Source organism: Elephas maximus, chromosome 24 (genome assembly GCF_024166365.1).
Source record: "Elephas maximus indicus isolate mEleMax1 chromosome 24, mEleMax1 primary haplotype, whole genome shotgun sequence".
NCBI classification, from domain to species: Eukaryota; Metazoa; Chordata; class Mammalia; order Proboscidea; family Elephantidae; genus Elephas; species Elephas maximus.
In genome coordinates this window covers 58692973-58709524 of record NC_064842.1, presented here as the reverse complement: position 1 = coordinate 58709524, position 16552 = coordinate 58692973, and the positions used below count along the sequence as shown (strand labels likewise).

The following is a 16552-nucleotide window of genomic DNA, read 5'->3' as shown; positions in this document are numbered from 1 at the left end:
ATGTTCACTTGAAGCTTAATAAAAATTAAAAAAAAAAAAAAAAAGAATCCATCAGGCACAAGAAAACAAATAATAAAAATTAGAGCTGAACTAAATGAATTAGAGAACAGAAAAACAATTGAAAGAATTAACAAAGCCAAAAGCTGGTTCTTTGAAAAAATTAACAAAATTGATAAACCATTGGCTAGACTGACTAAAGAAATACAGGAAAGGAAACAAATAACCCGAGTAAGAAATGAGAAGGACCACATCACAACAGAACCAAATGAAATTAAAAGAATCATTTCAGATTATTATGAAAAATTGTACTCTAACAAATTTGAAAACCTAGAAGAAATGGATGAATTCCTGGAAAAACACTACCTACCTAAACTAACACATTCAGAAGTAGAACAACTAAATAGACCCATAACAAAAAAAGAGATTGAAACGGTAATAAAAAAACTCCCAACAAAAAAAAGCCCTGGCCCGGATGGCTTCACTGCAGAGTTCTACCAAACTTTCAGAGAAGAGTTAACACCACTACTATTAAAGGTATTCCAAAGCATAGAAAATGACAGAATACTACCCAACTCATTCTATGAAGCCACCATCTCCCTGATACCAAAACCAGGTAAAGACATTACAAAAAAAGAAAATTATAGACCTGTATCCCTCAGGAGCATTGATGCAAAAATCTTCAGCAAAATTCTAGCCAACAGAATCCAACAACACATCAAAAAAATAATTCACCCTGATCAAGTGGGATTTATACCAGGTATGCAAGGCTGGTTTAATATCAGAAAAACCATTAATGTAATCCATCACATAAATAAAACAAAAGACAAAAACCACAGGATCTTATCAATTGATGCAGAAAAGGCATTTGACAAAGTCCAACACCCATTCATGATAAAAACTCTTACCAAAATAGGAATTGAAGGTAAATTCCTCAACATAATAAAGGCCATCTATGCAAAGCCAACAGCCAATATCACTCTAAATGGAGAGAACCTGAAAGCATTTCCCTTGAGAACGGGAACCAGACAAGGATGCCCTTTATCACCGCTCTTATTCAACATTGTGCTAGAAGTCCTAGCCAGGGCAATTAGGCTAGACAAAGAAATAAAAGGTATCCGGATCGGCAAGGAGGAAGTAAAGTTATCACTATTTGCAGATGACATGATTATATACACAGAAAACCCTAAGGAATCCTCCAGAAAACTACTGAAACTAATAGAAGAGTTTGGCAGAGTCTCAGGTTATAAAATAAACATACAAAAATCACTTGGATTCCTCTACATCAACAAAAAGAACACCGAAGAGGAAATAACCAAATCAATACCATTCACAGTAGCCCCCAAGAAGATAAGATACTTAGGAATAAATCTTACCAAGGATGTAAAAGACCTATACAAAGAAAACTACAAAGCTCTACTACAAGAAATTCAAAAGGACATACTTAAGTGGAAAAACATACCCTGCTCATGGATAGGAAGACTTAACATAGTAAAAATGTCTATTCTACCAAAAGCCATCTATACATTTAACGCACTTCCGATCCAAATTCCAATGTCATATTTTAAGGGGATAGAGAAACAAATCACCAATTTCATATGGAAGGGAAAGAACCCCCGGATAAGCAAAGCACTACTGAAAAAGAAGAAGAAAGTGGGAGGCCTCACCTTACCTGACTTCAGAACCTATTATACAGCCACAGTAGTCAAAACAGCCTGGTATTGGTACAACAACAGACACATAGACCAATGGAACAGAATTGAGAACCCAGACATAGATCCATCCACGTATGAGCAGCTGATATTTGACAAAGGACCAGTGTCAATTAACTGGGGAAAAGATAGCCTTTTTAACAAATGGTGCTGGCATAACTGGATATCCATTTGCAAAAGAATGAAATAGGACCCATACCTCACACCATGCACAAAAACTAACTCCAAGTGGATCAAAGACCTAAACATAAAGACTAAAACGATAAAGATCATGGAAGAAAAAATTGGGACAACCTTAGGAGCCCTAATACAAGGTATAAACAGAATACAAAACATTACCAAAAATGATGAAGAGAAACCAGATAACTGGGAGCTCCTAAAAAATCAAACACCTATGCTCATCTAAAGACTTCTCCAAAAGAGTAAAAAGACCACCTACAGACTGGGAAAGAATTTTCAGCTATGACATCTCCAACCAGCGCCTGATCTCTAAAATCTACATGATTCTGTCAAAACTCAACCACAAAAAGACAAACAACCCAATCAAGAAGTGGGCAAAGGATATGAACACACATTTCACTAAAGAAGATATTCAGGCAGCCAACAGATACATGAGAAAATGCTCTCGATCATTAGCCATTAGAGAAATGCAAATTAAAACTATGATGAGATTCCATCTCACACCAGCAAGGCTGGCATTAATCCAAAAAACACAAAATAGTAAATGCTGGAGAGGCTGCGGAGAGATTGGAACTCTCATACACTGCTGGTGGGAATGTAAAATGGTACAACCACTTTGGAAATCCATCTGGCGTTATCTTAAACAGTTAGAAATAGAACTACCATACAACCCAGAAATCCCACTCCTCGGAATATACCCTAGAGATACAAGAGCCTTCATACAAACAGATATATGCACACCCATGTTTATTGCAGCTCTGTTTACAATAGCAAAAGCTGGAAGCAACCAAGGTGTCCATCAACGGATGAATGGGTAAATAAATTGTGGTATATTCACACAATGGAATACTACACACCGATAAAGAACAGTGACAAATCTATGAAACATTTCATAACCTGGAAGACATTATGCTGAGCAAAATTAGTCAGAGGCAAAAGGACAAATATTGTATAAGACCACTATTATAAGATCTTGAGAAATAGTATAAACTGAGAAGAACACATACTTTTGTGGTTATGAGGGGAGGAGGGAGGGAGGGTGGGAGAGGGTTTTTTACTGATTAATCAGTAGATAAGAACTGCTTTAGGTGAAAAGAAAGGCAATACTCAATACATGGAAGGTCAGCTCAACTGGACTGGACCAAAAGCAAAGAAGTTTCCGGGATAAAATGAATGCTTCAAAGGTCAGCGGAGCAAGGGCAGGGGTTTGGTGACCATGGTTTAAGGGGACTTCTAAGTCAATTGGCAAAACAATTCTATTATGAAAACATTCTGCATTCCACTTTGAAATGTGGCGTCTGGGGTCTTAAATGCTAACAAGCAGCCATCTAAGATGCATCAATTGGTCTCAACCCACCTGGAGCAAAGGAAAATGAAGAACACCAAGGTCACACGACAACTAAGAGCCCAAGAGACAGAAAGGGCCACATGAACCAGAGACCTACATCATCCTGAGACCAGAAGAACTAGTTGGTGCCCGGCCACAATCGATGACTGCCCTGACAGGGAGCACAATGGAGAACCCCTGTGGGAGCAGGAGATCAGTGGGATGCAGACCACAAATTCTCATAAAAAGACCATACTTAATGGTCTGACTGAGACTAGAGGAATCCCGGCGGTCATGGTCCCCAAACCTTCTGTTGGCACAGGACAGGAACCATCCCCGAAAACAACTCATCAGACATGAAAGGGACTGGACAGTGGGTAGGAGAGAGATGCTGATGAAGAGTGAGCTAATTATATCAAGTGGTCACTTGAGACTGTGTTCGCATCTCCTGTCTGGAGTGGGGGATGGGAGGATAGAGAGAGTTGGAAGCTGGCAAAATTGTCACGAAAGGAGAGACTGGAAGAGCAAGTGGGAGTACGGAGTAAGGTGCATATAAACTTACATGTGACAGTCTGACTTGATTTGTAAACGTTCACTTGAAGCTCAATAAAATTAAAAAAAAAAAGCATTAAAAGGGATCATGCTCAACCAGGTATGCCTATACACATTTAAATCTCAAAACAAATCCTTGAAGGCATTAATTCAAACATCATTTTTCGGATAAGAAAACGGATGCCTAATGTGCTGCAACAAACACACCTGCAAAGCATAACTGAAAGCTCTCTCCTCTATCTCCCTTATATCAAGACATGGTCCAAGTCTATAATCAGCATATTATTTTAAAAAAAAGCTCAAAAACTCATTAGAATATTCCTATGAACAGGATATGAGGGATGTTTTATGAGTAGAGAGGAAAAAGTACTAAGTATATTCAATTTAATGAAGGAATTTTAGCAGGCTGAGAAATGCAGATGTATTAAATACAGGAGGCAGGGCCAAGATGGCAGAGTAGTCAAATGCTTCCTGTGGTCCCTTTTACAATAAAGACAGGAAAAAAAAACAAGTAAATACATTATAAATGACAAGCTAGGAGCCCTGAATATCAAAGGCAAAGTTGAGGAATCGACTGAGTGGCAGTGGGAGGGAGAAACGGTTCAGAAGCGGCGAGGAGTTGCCAGACCTGACCTGGCAGGAACCAGCACTCTGCAGGCCAATTCCACTGGTGCAAGCACGGTAAACGGTAAGACAAGCAGTGGCGTTTGGGACACATTTTCCACACTGGGAGAGAACAAGCGGTGGAGAGTCTACTCAATCCTCCAAAACAAGCAAGAAGCTACCCTCAATCAGGAAAGTACCTGTGTTTAACCTACTGCAATCCAAAAATACCCCTTTGGGAAAAGCCTCTCTCCCACTTACCTGCTCCCTTCCTGCTCTGCACTGAGTCTCAACTGGATGCATCCTCTGGGCTGGAAGAAGGACCCTGCACTCGCCCTGAGCCATTCTCCCGGTCTTGGAGAGGGAACAAATTAACAAACAGGGAAAAAATAATCTGCCAGTTCCCCCAAGCTGGGAACTTAGGGCAGAAACAGCTCCTTTGCCTAGGCACAGACATAAGAGTTCCACGAACTTTAAATGCCTTTCAGCCCAGCATAGACCTGTGTGGGCCCATTTCAAGAGCATAGGCCCTCATTAGCACAGTACAAAAGGGTATATACCTGAAGTCTAACCTCAACTGTGGTGGAGAGGCAGGTTTGTGACATTTGACACTGCTCTGCCTGCTAAGCAGGGTCCTCATCTACCCACATCAGGGGCTGAGGACTGGCGGCTCCACCCATGCCACTTAGCCTCCTGCAACAGGGGTCCAAGAATAAGTGGTACCTCACCGTTCTTAGAGCCAACAGCACTGGGTGCCCATAGTCCAGCTGCAAAACCCACCCACCTACGCACTCCAGGAAACAGGGACATGCTTTCCTCACAGACACTCAGGGGCAGTTGTCAGCCCCCTGCATTACTCAGCGCATGACCCCTTACTGCAGCCTGATACCTGTGCCTACGCCAATCACCCCTGCTAGTCAAGGACTGTAGGTTAGAACCTGCACCACACACTTCGTGACTGACTACCTGGGCACCTGAGCTGAATCCATACAAGAAAAGTGAATGGATTTCTGGGATCACATACCTAGTAACAAATCTAACCACCTGGTGACAGGACATTAGAGCTTCAAAAGCACCAATAATCAAACGAGCTCACTCAAGCAGCCTATTTGAGCATACCAAAACAAAACGGGAAGCTAGGACACAGTAAGCAAACATAAAATTAATACAATAACTTATGGATGGCTCGGGAGACAAAAGAGGCAGAACACAACAGCTTCAGCAAGCTCCCAAAGCAAAGAATCAAGGAATCTTCCAGACGAAGAAAACCTCCCGGAGCAACCAGAGTAGAATACAAAAGATTAATATACAGAACTCTTCAAGAGATCAGGAAAGAGATCAGACAAAACGCAGAACAAGCCAAGCAGCACACAGACAAAGCATTAGAGGAACTTATGCAAATGAGACAAGAGCACAACGACAAATTTAACACGCTGCAAGAATCCATAGAGAGACAGCGAACAGAAACTCAGAAAATTAACAACAGAATTTCAGAATTAGAAATTCAACAGAAAAGCAGAACTGAGGCAATGGAAGTCAGAATTAGTGAGACTGAAGATAAAGCACTTGACATCAACATATTTGAGGGAAAATCAGATAAAAGAATTTTAAAAAATGAAGAAACCCTAAGACTTATGTGGGACTATCAAGAGGAATAACCTAAGAGTGATTGGAGTACCAGGACAGGGGGGATAACAGAAAACAGACTTGCCGAAGATTTATTGGCAGAAAACTTCCCTGATATCGTGAAAGCTGAGAAGATATCTACCCAAGATGCTCACAATATGTCATCAAAACATATTATAATCAAGCTTGTCAAAACCAAAGATAAAAAATTTTAAGAGTGGCTAGGTATAAACAAAAAGTCACCTACAAAGGAGAGTCAGTAAGACTAAGTTTGGACTACTCGGCAGAAACCATGCAGGCAAGAAGGCATTGGGATGACATACATAAAGCCTTGAAGGAAAAAAATTGCCAACCAATAATTATATATTCAGCAAAACTGTTTCTCAAATTAGGAAATTTCCAGATGTAATACATAAAAACTACACACAAAAGAGGAACCCTGGTGGCGTAGTGGTTAAGTGCTACAGCTGCTAACCAGAAGGTTGGCAGTTCAAATCCACCAGAAGCTCCCTGGAAATTCTATGGGACAGTTCTACAGGGTTACTATGAGTTGGAATTGACTCAACAGCAACAGGTTTGGATTTTTTTTTGTTTGGATGCACAAAATATTGATGTTAACTGAAGTCAGTATTACTTCATTACTTCATTAACTGACGATAAATGTATAAAAAGAACTTTCAAAAGTTTAAGATACGTAATGGGTTATTGATACAAACCAAATAATCTTTTGTTTTGTTTAGGGAGTACACCTACCATAGAATTTTCATTGACACTGTTCCCTGAAACACCAAGACAATCGAGAAGTTAAAAAATTAGTAACAAATGCAGAAAACTCTCATGCAGAATAATATACCAATATAGATGTAGGGGGGTCCTGGTGGTGCAGTGGTTGAGAGGTACAGCTGCTTATCCAAAAGGTCAGCAGTTCAAATCCACCAACTGCTCCTTGGAAACCCTATGGAGCAGTTCTGTTCTGTCCTATGGGGTCGCTATGTGTTGGAATTGACTGGACGAAAACAGGTATAGATGTAGATAGCAAGAAATCTTCATTTATAAAAGTAGTATTTCTACTTATGACCTTGTGACCACATATTAAATTCCCAACAGTATATATTTTTGGTTCAAAATAAATAATTCAAACCTAAGTAAATTAATTTTTTTCTATACATTAGTGCCAACAGGTAGATGGAAAAGTCTAACCTTGTAAGCAGTCACCTACTTTGCATAATAAGGTATTTGCAGCAATTTCCTCTCAAAGGTTAAAGGTTTCTCTGCTATAAGCACACACAACTGTATTAAAAGTATCACAAATACTTCAGTGGAAACCAAAAACCAAACCAAACTCACTGCTGTCAAGGTGATTCCGGCTCACAGGACAAAGCAGAAATGTCCCACAGGGTTTCCAAGGAGCGGCTGGTGGATTTGAACTGCTGACCCTTTGGTTGGCAGCAAAGCTCTTAATCACCGTGCCACCAGGGCTCCTTCAGTGGAAAGCAGTTCTCATAATATTTTAAAACCTTGTCTTCATGACTTTGAATGAAAATTTTATCATTAAACAGGTATTATTAAATATATCAATGAAGCTATTGTTGTTGTTGTTGTTGTTGGGTGCCATTGAGTCAGCTCTGACTCATAGCAATCGCATGTATAACAGAACAAAATGTTGCCCAGTCCTGTGCCATCCCCACAGTCACTGCTATACAGGAACCCACTGTTGCAGTTGCTGTGTCAATCGACTTCATTCAGGGTCTCCCTCTTTTTCGCTGACCCTCTACTTTACCTACCATTAATGTCCTTCTCCAGTGACTGGTCCTTCCCGATGATGTGCCTAAAATAACCAAGACAAAGTCTCGCCATCCTCTCTTCTGAGGAGCATTCTGGCTGTATGTCCTCCAAGAGGGATTTATTTGTTCTTCTGGGCATCCATGGTATATTCAATATTTTTCACCAATACCACAATTCAAATGCATCAATTCTTTGGTCTTCCTTTTTCATTGTCCAGCTTTCATATCCATGTGAGGTGACAAATACCATGGCACCTTAGTCATCAAAGTGACATCTTTGCTTTTTAACTTTTTAACATTGTTTTGCAGCAGATTTGCCCAATGCAATATGTCATTTTATTTCTTAACTGTAGCTTCCATGCACATTGATTGCTGATACAAGTAGAATGAAATCCTTGACAACCGCAATATTTTCTTCATTTATCATGATGCTGCTTATTGGTCCAGTTGTGACGATTTGTGTTTTAAGTTGAGACATAATCCACAGTGAAAGCTGCAGTCTTTAACCTTCGTCAGTAAGTGTGCTTCAAGTCGTTTTCATTTTCAGCAAGCAAAGCTATGTCATCTGCATATTACAGGTTGCTAATGAGTCTTCCTCCAATCCTGATGTAATGTTCTTCACATAGTCCAGCCTCTCGGATTATCTGTTCACTACACAGATGAACTAAGTAGAGTGAAAGGATATGAGCCTGCTACACGCCTTTTCCAATTTTACACCACACAACATCCTTGTTCTGTTCAAATTACTGCCTCTTGATCCACACAGGTTTTGCATAAGCACAATTAAGTGTTCTGGAATTCCCATTCTTCACGTTGTTATCCATAATTTGGTATGATCCACACAGTCAAATGACTCCAAATAGTCAATGTAATACAGGTAAATACCCTTCTGGTATTCTCTGCTTTTGGTCAAGATCCATCAGACAACAGCAATGATAGCCCTCATTTCACGTCCTCTTCTGAATCCAGTCTGAATTTCTGGCAGTCTTATGTGGATGTATGGCTGAAGCCATTTTTTAATTATCTTCAGCAAAATTTTCCCAGCATGTGATATTAACGATATTGCTCTATATTCTGCATACTGTTTGATCGCCTTTCTTTGGAATGGCCACAAATATGGATCTCATCCAGTTGGTTTGCCAGGTAGGTGTCTTCCAAATTTCTTGACAGCTGCACGTCTGGTGAAGCATTTCAGTTTGTACTTCATCAATTTCTAGGGCCTTGTTTTTCACCAACGCCTTCAGCGCAGTTTGCACTTCTTCCTTCAGTACGAACGATTCTTGATCATATGCTACCTCCTGAAGTGGTTCAACGTCGACCAATTCTTTTTGGTACTGTGACTCTGTGTATTCCTTCTATCTTCTTTTGATGCTTTTTGAGTCATTCAATTTTTGCTTACAGAATCCTTCAATATTTCAACTTGAGACGTGAATTTTCTCTTCAGTTCTTTCAGCTTGACAGATGTCAACCATGTTCTTCACTTCTGGTTTTCCAACTCTGGTCTCTGCACACTGCATAATACTTTACCTTGAGCCACCCTTTGAAATCTTCTGTTCAGCTCTTTTACGTCATCATTTATTCTGTTCATTTTAGCTACTCTGTGCTCAAGAGCAAGTTTCAGAGTCTCTTCTGACATCCATTTTGGTCTTTTCTTGTTTACCTTTTTTTTTTTTAATGACCATTTACTTTCTTCACGTATGATGTCCTTGATGTCATCCCACAAATATTCCGGTCTTTGGTCATTAGTGTTTAGTGCATCAAATCTATTCTTGAGATAGTCTCTAAATCAGGCAAGATGTACTCAAGGTAGCACTTTGGCTCTTTTGGGCTTGCTTTGATTTTCTTCAGTTTTAACTTGAACTCACATATAAGCAATTGATGGTCTGTTCCACAGTCAGCCCCTGGCTTTGTCTTAATTGATAATATTGATCCTCTACATCATCTCATTCCGTAGATGTAGTTGATTTGGTTCCTGCGTAATCCATCTAGCGAGGTCCATATGTACAGTTATTATTTGTGTTTTTGAAAAAAATTATTTCTGATGAACAAATCATTGGCTTAGCTACTAACCAAAAGGTTGGCGATTTTTCTTGCAAAAGTCTAATCATGCAATCTTTGGCATCATTGCTATCACCAAGGCCATATTTTCCAACTACTGATCCCACTTTGTTTCCAACTTTCACATTCCAGTCACCAGTAATCATCAATGCGCCTTGACTGTATGTTTAATCAATTTCAGACTGCAGCGGTTTATTAAAATCTTCAATTTCTCCGTTTGCATAACAGTCATATTAACAGGTCTTCCTTGTAGGCACATAGATACTAATCTCTACTTGCCTACTTTTTCACATAAGTCAAAATGAAATTATGTATAAAATCATTAATGCATAGTAAAAGTAACTGTCATTTGTGGAGTCCTCTTTGTGCAGGGCATTTTATGCACAGTTGTCTCTCTTAATATTCAACAATACTGTAAGTTCTATTGTCTCTATTATAAAATAAAAACAAGACCACTGATAGTTAGAAAGTTAAGTAACCTTCTCAACTTCATCAGTATCGGAAAAATGAGTGGCAGACCTGAATTCAAAGCCAGAATTGGCTTCAAAGCCTGAAATTTGTTGTGCTTCCCACTCATTAGCCTCTCTTTAATAAGCTGGCCCTGTCTTTATTTAGATCAAGGATTTCAAACTCAAAGGCCAATAAGGTCTAAGGAGGTAGCATAAACAAAAGAAGAAAGTTGGACAAAAGATACAAGGTAGTGAAACCTGGAGACAACATCCTATCTAAAGAAGGTAGTCACTACTCAAATCAACATGGCTATTGCTATGTGAGACAATGGAACAAGTACCCAATCACGGCAGAGTACTTCTTGAAAGAAGCTGGAAATCCAGACTGTTTATGTGACATATTCTTATTTTTTAAATGTTGGTAACTAAAACATAATTTTAAATTACAATTGATTCCTGATAAAACTATCTAGGGCCACATTCAGATGTGGGACACAATGACTGACATGAGAAGTGTGCTAAAAAAAAGGACATATATCAATGCACTGGCACTAACGAAACAGGTTTCATCAAGCTTTGGGAAGAAGGAACTTTCCTACAGGTATCCTTAAAATTTATTCAATAACCAAATAGTCTTTCAAGTCTTTCTACTTGCCACGCTCTTCCCACCACAAGGCCTTTCCTCCCACTATTTGTTCAATGTTCCTAAAAACGTGCCTTCCTGCCATCACCAAGTTAACTCCTACTCAAACTTCAGAACTAACTTTAAATATTACCTCTGCAATGAAGTATTCTGACTCCTACAACAAATCTTCCAATTCTAGATTCCCAAGGCACAATGTACCTCCCCTCTACACACTTGGTATTCTGACCGTACTTCTTCCAAGACAGATTTGTTCATTCTTCTGGCAGAATATTCAATATTCTTCACCAACGCCATAATACAAATGCATCAATTCTTCTCTGGTCTTCCTTATTCATTGTCCAAATATTGTACTATAGTACTTCCGTAACACTTCCAATAGAGATAAACAACCAAATTAATTAATCAGCAACCAAATGAGAATGAAGAAAGGGTTGTAAAGTGTGAGGGACTGTGAGGGAGAAAGAGTTTACTAATATATGTGTTACTGCTTTTAAGACTGCAACTTGGTGGCATGACTGAGATTCTGGATCCTCCTGAGTGAAAGCTGATGGTGACATTATCGCATCTCTAACACAGATATTAAAACGCACCTAAGTTTACTTACTCCCAAGAAAATGGTTCCCTAAGAAAGACTTAATATAAGAACTACTGTATCTATTAGAGTCGATTCAAATGAAGACATTAAAGTAAAGCTTTCAATCAGTACAATTTCAGAGTACAAAATACTTTTTCAAAAATGAAATTAGGAAGGTAATCGAGAGCCAGTGATATTCAAGGCTTCTACATGAGGTGGTTTTCCCATCCCTTATCAAATCCTTATAAATATTCTAAGAGTAAACTCTCCAGTGGAACCATAGACAGGTTCCTTCTTGCTGCCTTACCAGCAAGGATAGGTCTCAATCATCTCTTCTTACAAAGCATTGTCAAGTGCTACCTTCTTAGTCTAAGACGGCCCCTTTCACAAAAGGTGTTCCCCTCAAGAACGGTTTGTACTCTAAAACCATAGCTCTAAAACAGCTTTTCTAAACTGACTGTATGCCACACTAATTCTTTGCAGGCGTATTCTCAAGAGTAGGGAGAGGAGGAGTAAAATAATCTTGGGGAACAACGCATACTATTTTCTTCCAATTCAGATATTTACATATTAAAAACAATGAGATTCCTATATCACAAAATCTGTTTAATTTAGGGTGTCTTAAACACATAACCCAAGTAATACATTTTAAGGAAAAGCCCCCAACTCAGAAAAGTCCTCTAGCAACTCTGTAAGATTTGCATGGCTTGTGCCTCTGGAACCTTTATTGTGAAACATGTGACTTGGCCTAAATAAAAAATTAACCAGCAATCCAATGATACAATCTTGTAACTTTAAATTGGGCTTCTATTCTTACAGTAAGTTTCAGTAAATCAGGTTTTTTACAGAATATCACCAAATATCATTGAATCACACTGCCAACCTAAAATATCCTGAATGGACCTTTGTTCCTATAATAAATTTCAATAACTTACGATTTTTATGAAACATTATAACCAAAATACAAACCTCCACACTATAACATATAAGGAGAAAAATCATTTGTATCAAAATTTTCTACCTATCTGTATAAGTCAACTTATTTAGTCTTGCATTTAAGTCCAGTGTCTGGAACTTAAAAGAGATGTAGATCAATCCTGAGGTAGATCGATCCAAACTTCAGTAACTATACGTATCAGCTAGGCATATCAAAATCCCGAAGAACAATGGTAACAAAATTATCTAATACCAAGCCATACATAAATTAGAAAGTCACATTTGTGCAGCAAAGCCTTTTAATGCACATTATGAACAGTTTTGTACGTCTCGATAGATACTGTAAGAGAGAAACTTTCTGAATTGGACAATAAGGTAGAAAGTTGGTGAAACTCACAAGTAGGTAATAATTCTAAAACAGAAGACGAAAAATGACAAACTGGAAACACAAATTTGAGGTTCAACTTAAAAGAACTACTTGAGAAACTTCAGAGCTTTCAAGTTCAAACTTATCTACATATTCTGGTTTCTAACAACTGCTAAATGAATCAGGTCACAAGCAACAGAGATTCGAACTGGGTATTAAAATAATAAAACTACTAGCAACTTGACAATTTCCATCTTTCTGCTACATTCCTACATGTCTTTTTATGATTACTTCTTTAAAATCACACAGAAGAAATTAGTGTAAATCCCCTTCTCTTTTAAGTCTATTTAGGAATAACGTCTCTGGTGAGGAAGCAAAATCGTATCATTCTCATACTGTTCATGTAAAGTTAAGAAGCCGTCTCTGGCTTTCAGAAAAGCTGTTCTGCAAAAAGCACTGTGGTAGAAACTATTACCGATTTCACCATGTGCACAAAAGCTTAGATAATGAAATCAATTTTATGGTACAAACAACAACAAACTTACTTGATGGCTATTTAAGGATAACAACTTCAGTTCCACTATAAGTCACTTGGGGAATATCAATAGGCAAGTTCTGTCTCAAAGAAAATGTCAATAACTGAATCATGTAAGAATTTAAGCTAAATCTTACAATTATGAATTGTATTTTGAAGTCAGAGAGAACCAATCCAGATCATATGATGGGTGTATCTAATCTCTTACCACATTTCCCCTCGCTCACTAGGCTCTGATGGCACTGGCCTTCCTGCTGGTCCTCTAGTGGGCCCCAGTCTTGACTCTTGCCTCTGCCCTGCATGGAATGTTCTTCCTCCAGGTCTCTACTCAGTTGTCATCTTCTCAGAGAGGCCTCTGGACACTTTGTAAAGAAGCCCCAACTGTCTTATTTACAGATATAGTCCCAATAACTAGAAGAAGATCTGAGACACAGTGCTCATAGAGTAGTATGTTGAATCTATATACCATTTTAATATTATAAAAATAAATCTGATAATTTAAAAACAAGTATATGAACAAAATATCTCATATAGTACTCCTATTTGAAGTCCAGAAAATTTTAAAACATCCAACTTTTATAATCAGATTCTCCATATTTACTATCCACTTCTGAAAATAAGTGAGTAAAGCATAGCAAACAGCAAGCAGATGTAAAGATGTATTCTGATTTTGAGAAATCATGGCAAATATATAAATGACTCTATGTTATACTAAGTTCTTAAAGAGCTGTTGATTCAAAGACAAAAGTGAGTTTGGCGTTAGTGTTTTGAATAGGTACTCTAATTAATAGTACATAGTATTTTAAAGTATAAAAGGTATAATGCTCTATTATGTATATACGCAATGTAACGTTAACATATTTCCTGCTCTACATCACCAAGTCTTATTACAGACTAAATAAAAAGTATAGAATACAGCTTGGTCATAACATCTAGAAACAATTATCTTTAGAAGATTAAAAATAAATAAAAATTCACCAAAAAGGAACCAAAGGTTTATATTCACAGACACCCATCCATATAATGTAAGCATTACATCAACTACTGCATTTTTTTTTTTAAGATTATAAGACATTACAACTTAAAGAACATAAAATTATGGCAAAGGATTCTCCCAAACTGGACCTATAACTCCTCATTGGTATTACATAGTCTAACCAGTTAAGCATCCATACTTCTAAGTCGGAACAGCATTTGTTTAAAAATATTTGGCTTGATTTAAAAAACTAAATTAAAAACAAAAACAGAACGTCCTTGAATCAACTAATCCACCACACACAGCTATTAGAATAACTGGTCATTAAAGATAAATAGAAAGCGCTAGAAAACAAAGGTATTTTGTTTTGTTTTAACACTGCCACTCACATAAGCTGCCCTGGAAGAAAGAAACTCTGCAGTCAATGTAACTTACCGTTACAGATTTCAGTGTCATACCATGGTAGGTGCCCATAGTGTCAATTTTGAAGCCTTCCGTTTCTATAAAGAAAAGAGATTTACTGCTGGATTTTATATATTTCACGACTGATATCAAACATAAAGTAATAAAGTATATTACATCTGACAATTCAATAGTAAAACAGAGCCTTGAACATACCATAGATAGGTAGTTAAATTATACACTAGAGAAGATAAAAACTTTACAAAGGACACTAGTCTCAAAAATATATTCAATATATACCAACAAGCCTATTGTGTAGAAGCTGATTAAGACTGTCTCTGTAATAATGTTCAAATGTCATATAGTTGGTTGGTAATATCAAAAATTTGACTGAATAATTTCAAAACCACCAAATTATTTACTCCTAATATTTGATTATAGTATGGTATAGCAATCAATATCATGAGATATGATACTATAAGTAGCATCACAGTTTTATTTTTTTAACTAACAGGAAAGCTATATTCCAAAAGTATAATCATAAGGCATATGTTATCAATTCTGTAGAAAAGCAAAGCTGTAAATAGTGATTGGGGTACCAGGACAGAGTCCCAACAGGCTTTATATCGGAGTCAATGAACTTTTTCATCTCTAACACAACCACTGAATTCTGCAGGTGTAGGACAAAAGCAGCATAGACAATACACATGAACAAATGGGTACAACCTGATTTGGCCCAGTATGCCAAGCCCTGCTTTACGTAATTCATTTTACAAGAAAAACATTGCAGTGATAAGAGAATGGAACACTGTCTTTCTATGGCCATAACTGGTACACTCCTTTATCCAGTAAATGAAGTCAGAACACAAAATTCACTGAATCAAAGCAACATGTTCTTTAAAGAAACATAAATGGAAATTTAAACCCTGGTGGCGTAGTGGTTAAGTGCTACAGCTGCTAACCAATGGGTCGGCAGTTCGAATCCACCAGGCGCTCCTTGGAAACTCTATGGGGCAGTTCTACTCTGTCCTACAGGGTCGCTGTGAATCAGAATCGACTCAACGGCACTGGGTTTGGTTTCGTTTTGGAAATGGAAAATTTAAGATTACGCAGAAAATAATCATAAATGTTAAATTTCTAGCTGTGCTTATCTCATTTTTTCCATGAATCAAGTCAAGATGAATGAATATCCCAAGAGGAAGTTAAGCTGACGACAGTCTCACCTCACTAGCCACCTTACTAATGTAGAAATGGTTTGCTGTTGCATTGGAAGTATATCACGTCGGCTACTGCAAAATTAGCCCACCCATCACTGCTCCAAGTCCATGCTTTCCAAGTTCTCAATTTATACATTTATCATTTGGAAAACATGATTCAATATATAGAATCTTCATTTAAAAATATAACTAGTATTACTTACAACAATCATTTACAGAGAACTTATTATGTACAAAGTATTATTCTAATGACTTTATATTTATTAACTAGTTTAATCTCCACAATAACTCTAAGTGGCAGTTCCTACTACTAGTAATACTGTAATTATATACACGAGGAAACTGAAACAAAGTACAGTTTAAATAACATGCCAAAGTTCAAAAACAAGTGTGCCATAGGCAATGTGGGTCCAAAAGCCATGCTGTTAGGCAGGAGTTAGCCACGTTTTTCTGTAAAGCGTCAGGCAGTAAATATTTTTAGGCTTTGCAGGCCATACAGTCTCTGTAGCAACAATTTAACTCTCCTGTTAGAGCGCAAAAGCAGTCATGGATGACACATAAATGAACGAGCACAGCTGTGATCCAATAAAACTTTATTTATTAAAAACATG

The 16552-nt window shown here is 37.8% G+C and overlaps 1 protein-coding gene across 1 annotated transcript in view; it reads right to left on the bottom strand.

Annotated features, from left to right (window-relative positions):
• Positions 1-16552, bottom strand: part of CDC73 (cell division cycle 73) — a 140101-nt gene that overhangs the window by 81822 nt on the left and 41727 nt on the right. The window contains exon 10 of the mRNA XM_049868197.1: positions 14758-14822. Coding sequence (XP_049724154.1) covers positions 14758-14822 — 65 coding nt within the window. The remainder of the gene's footprint in view (positions 1-14757; positions 14823-16552) is intronic.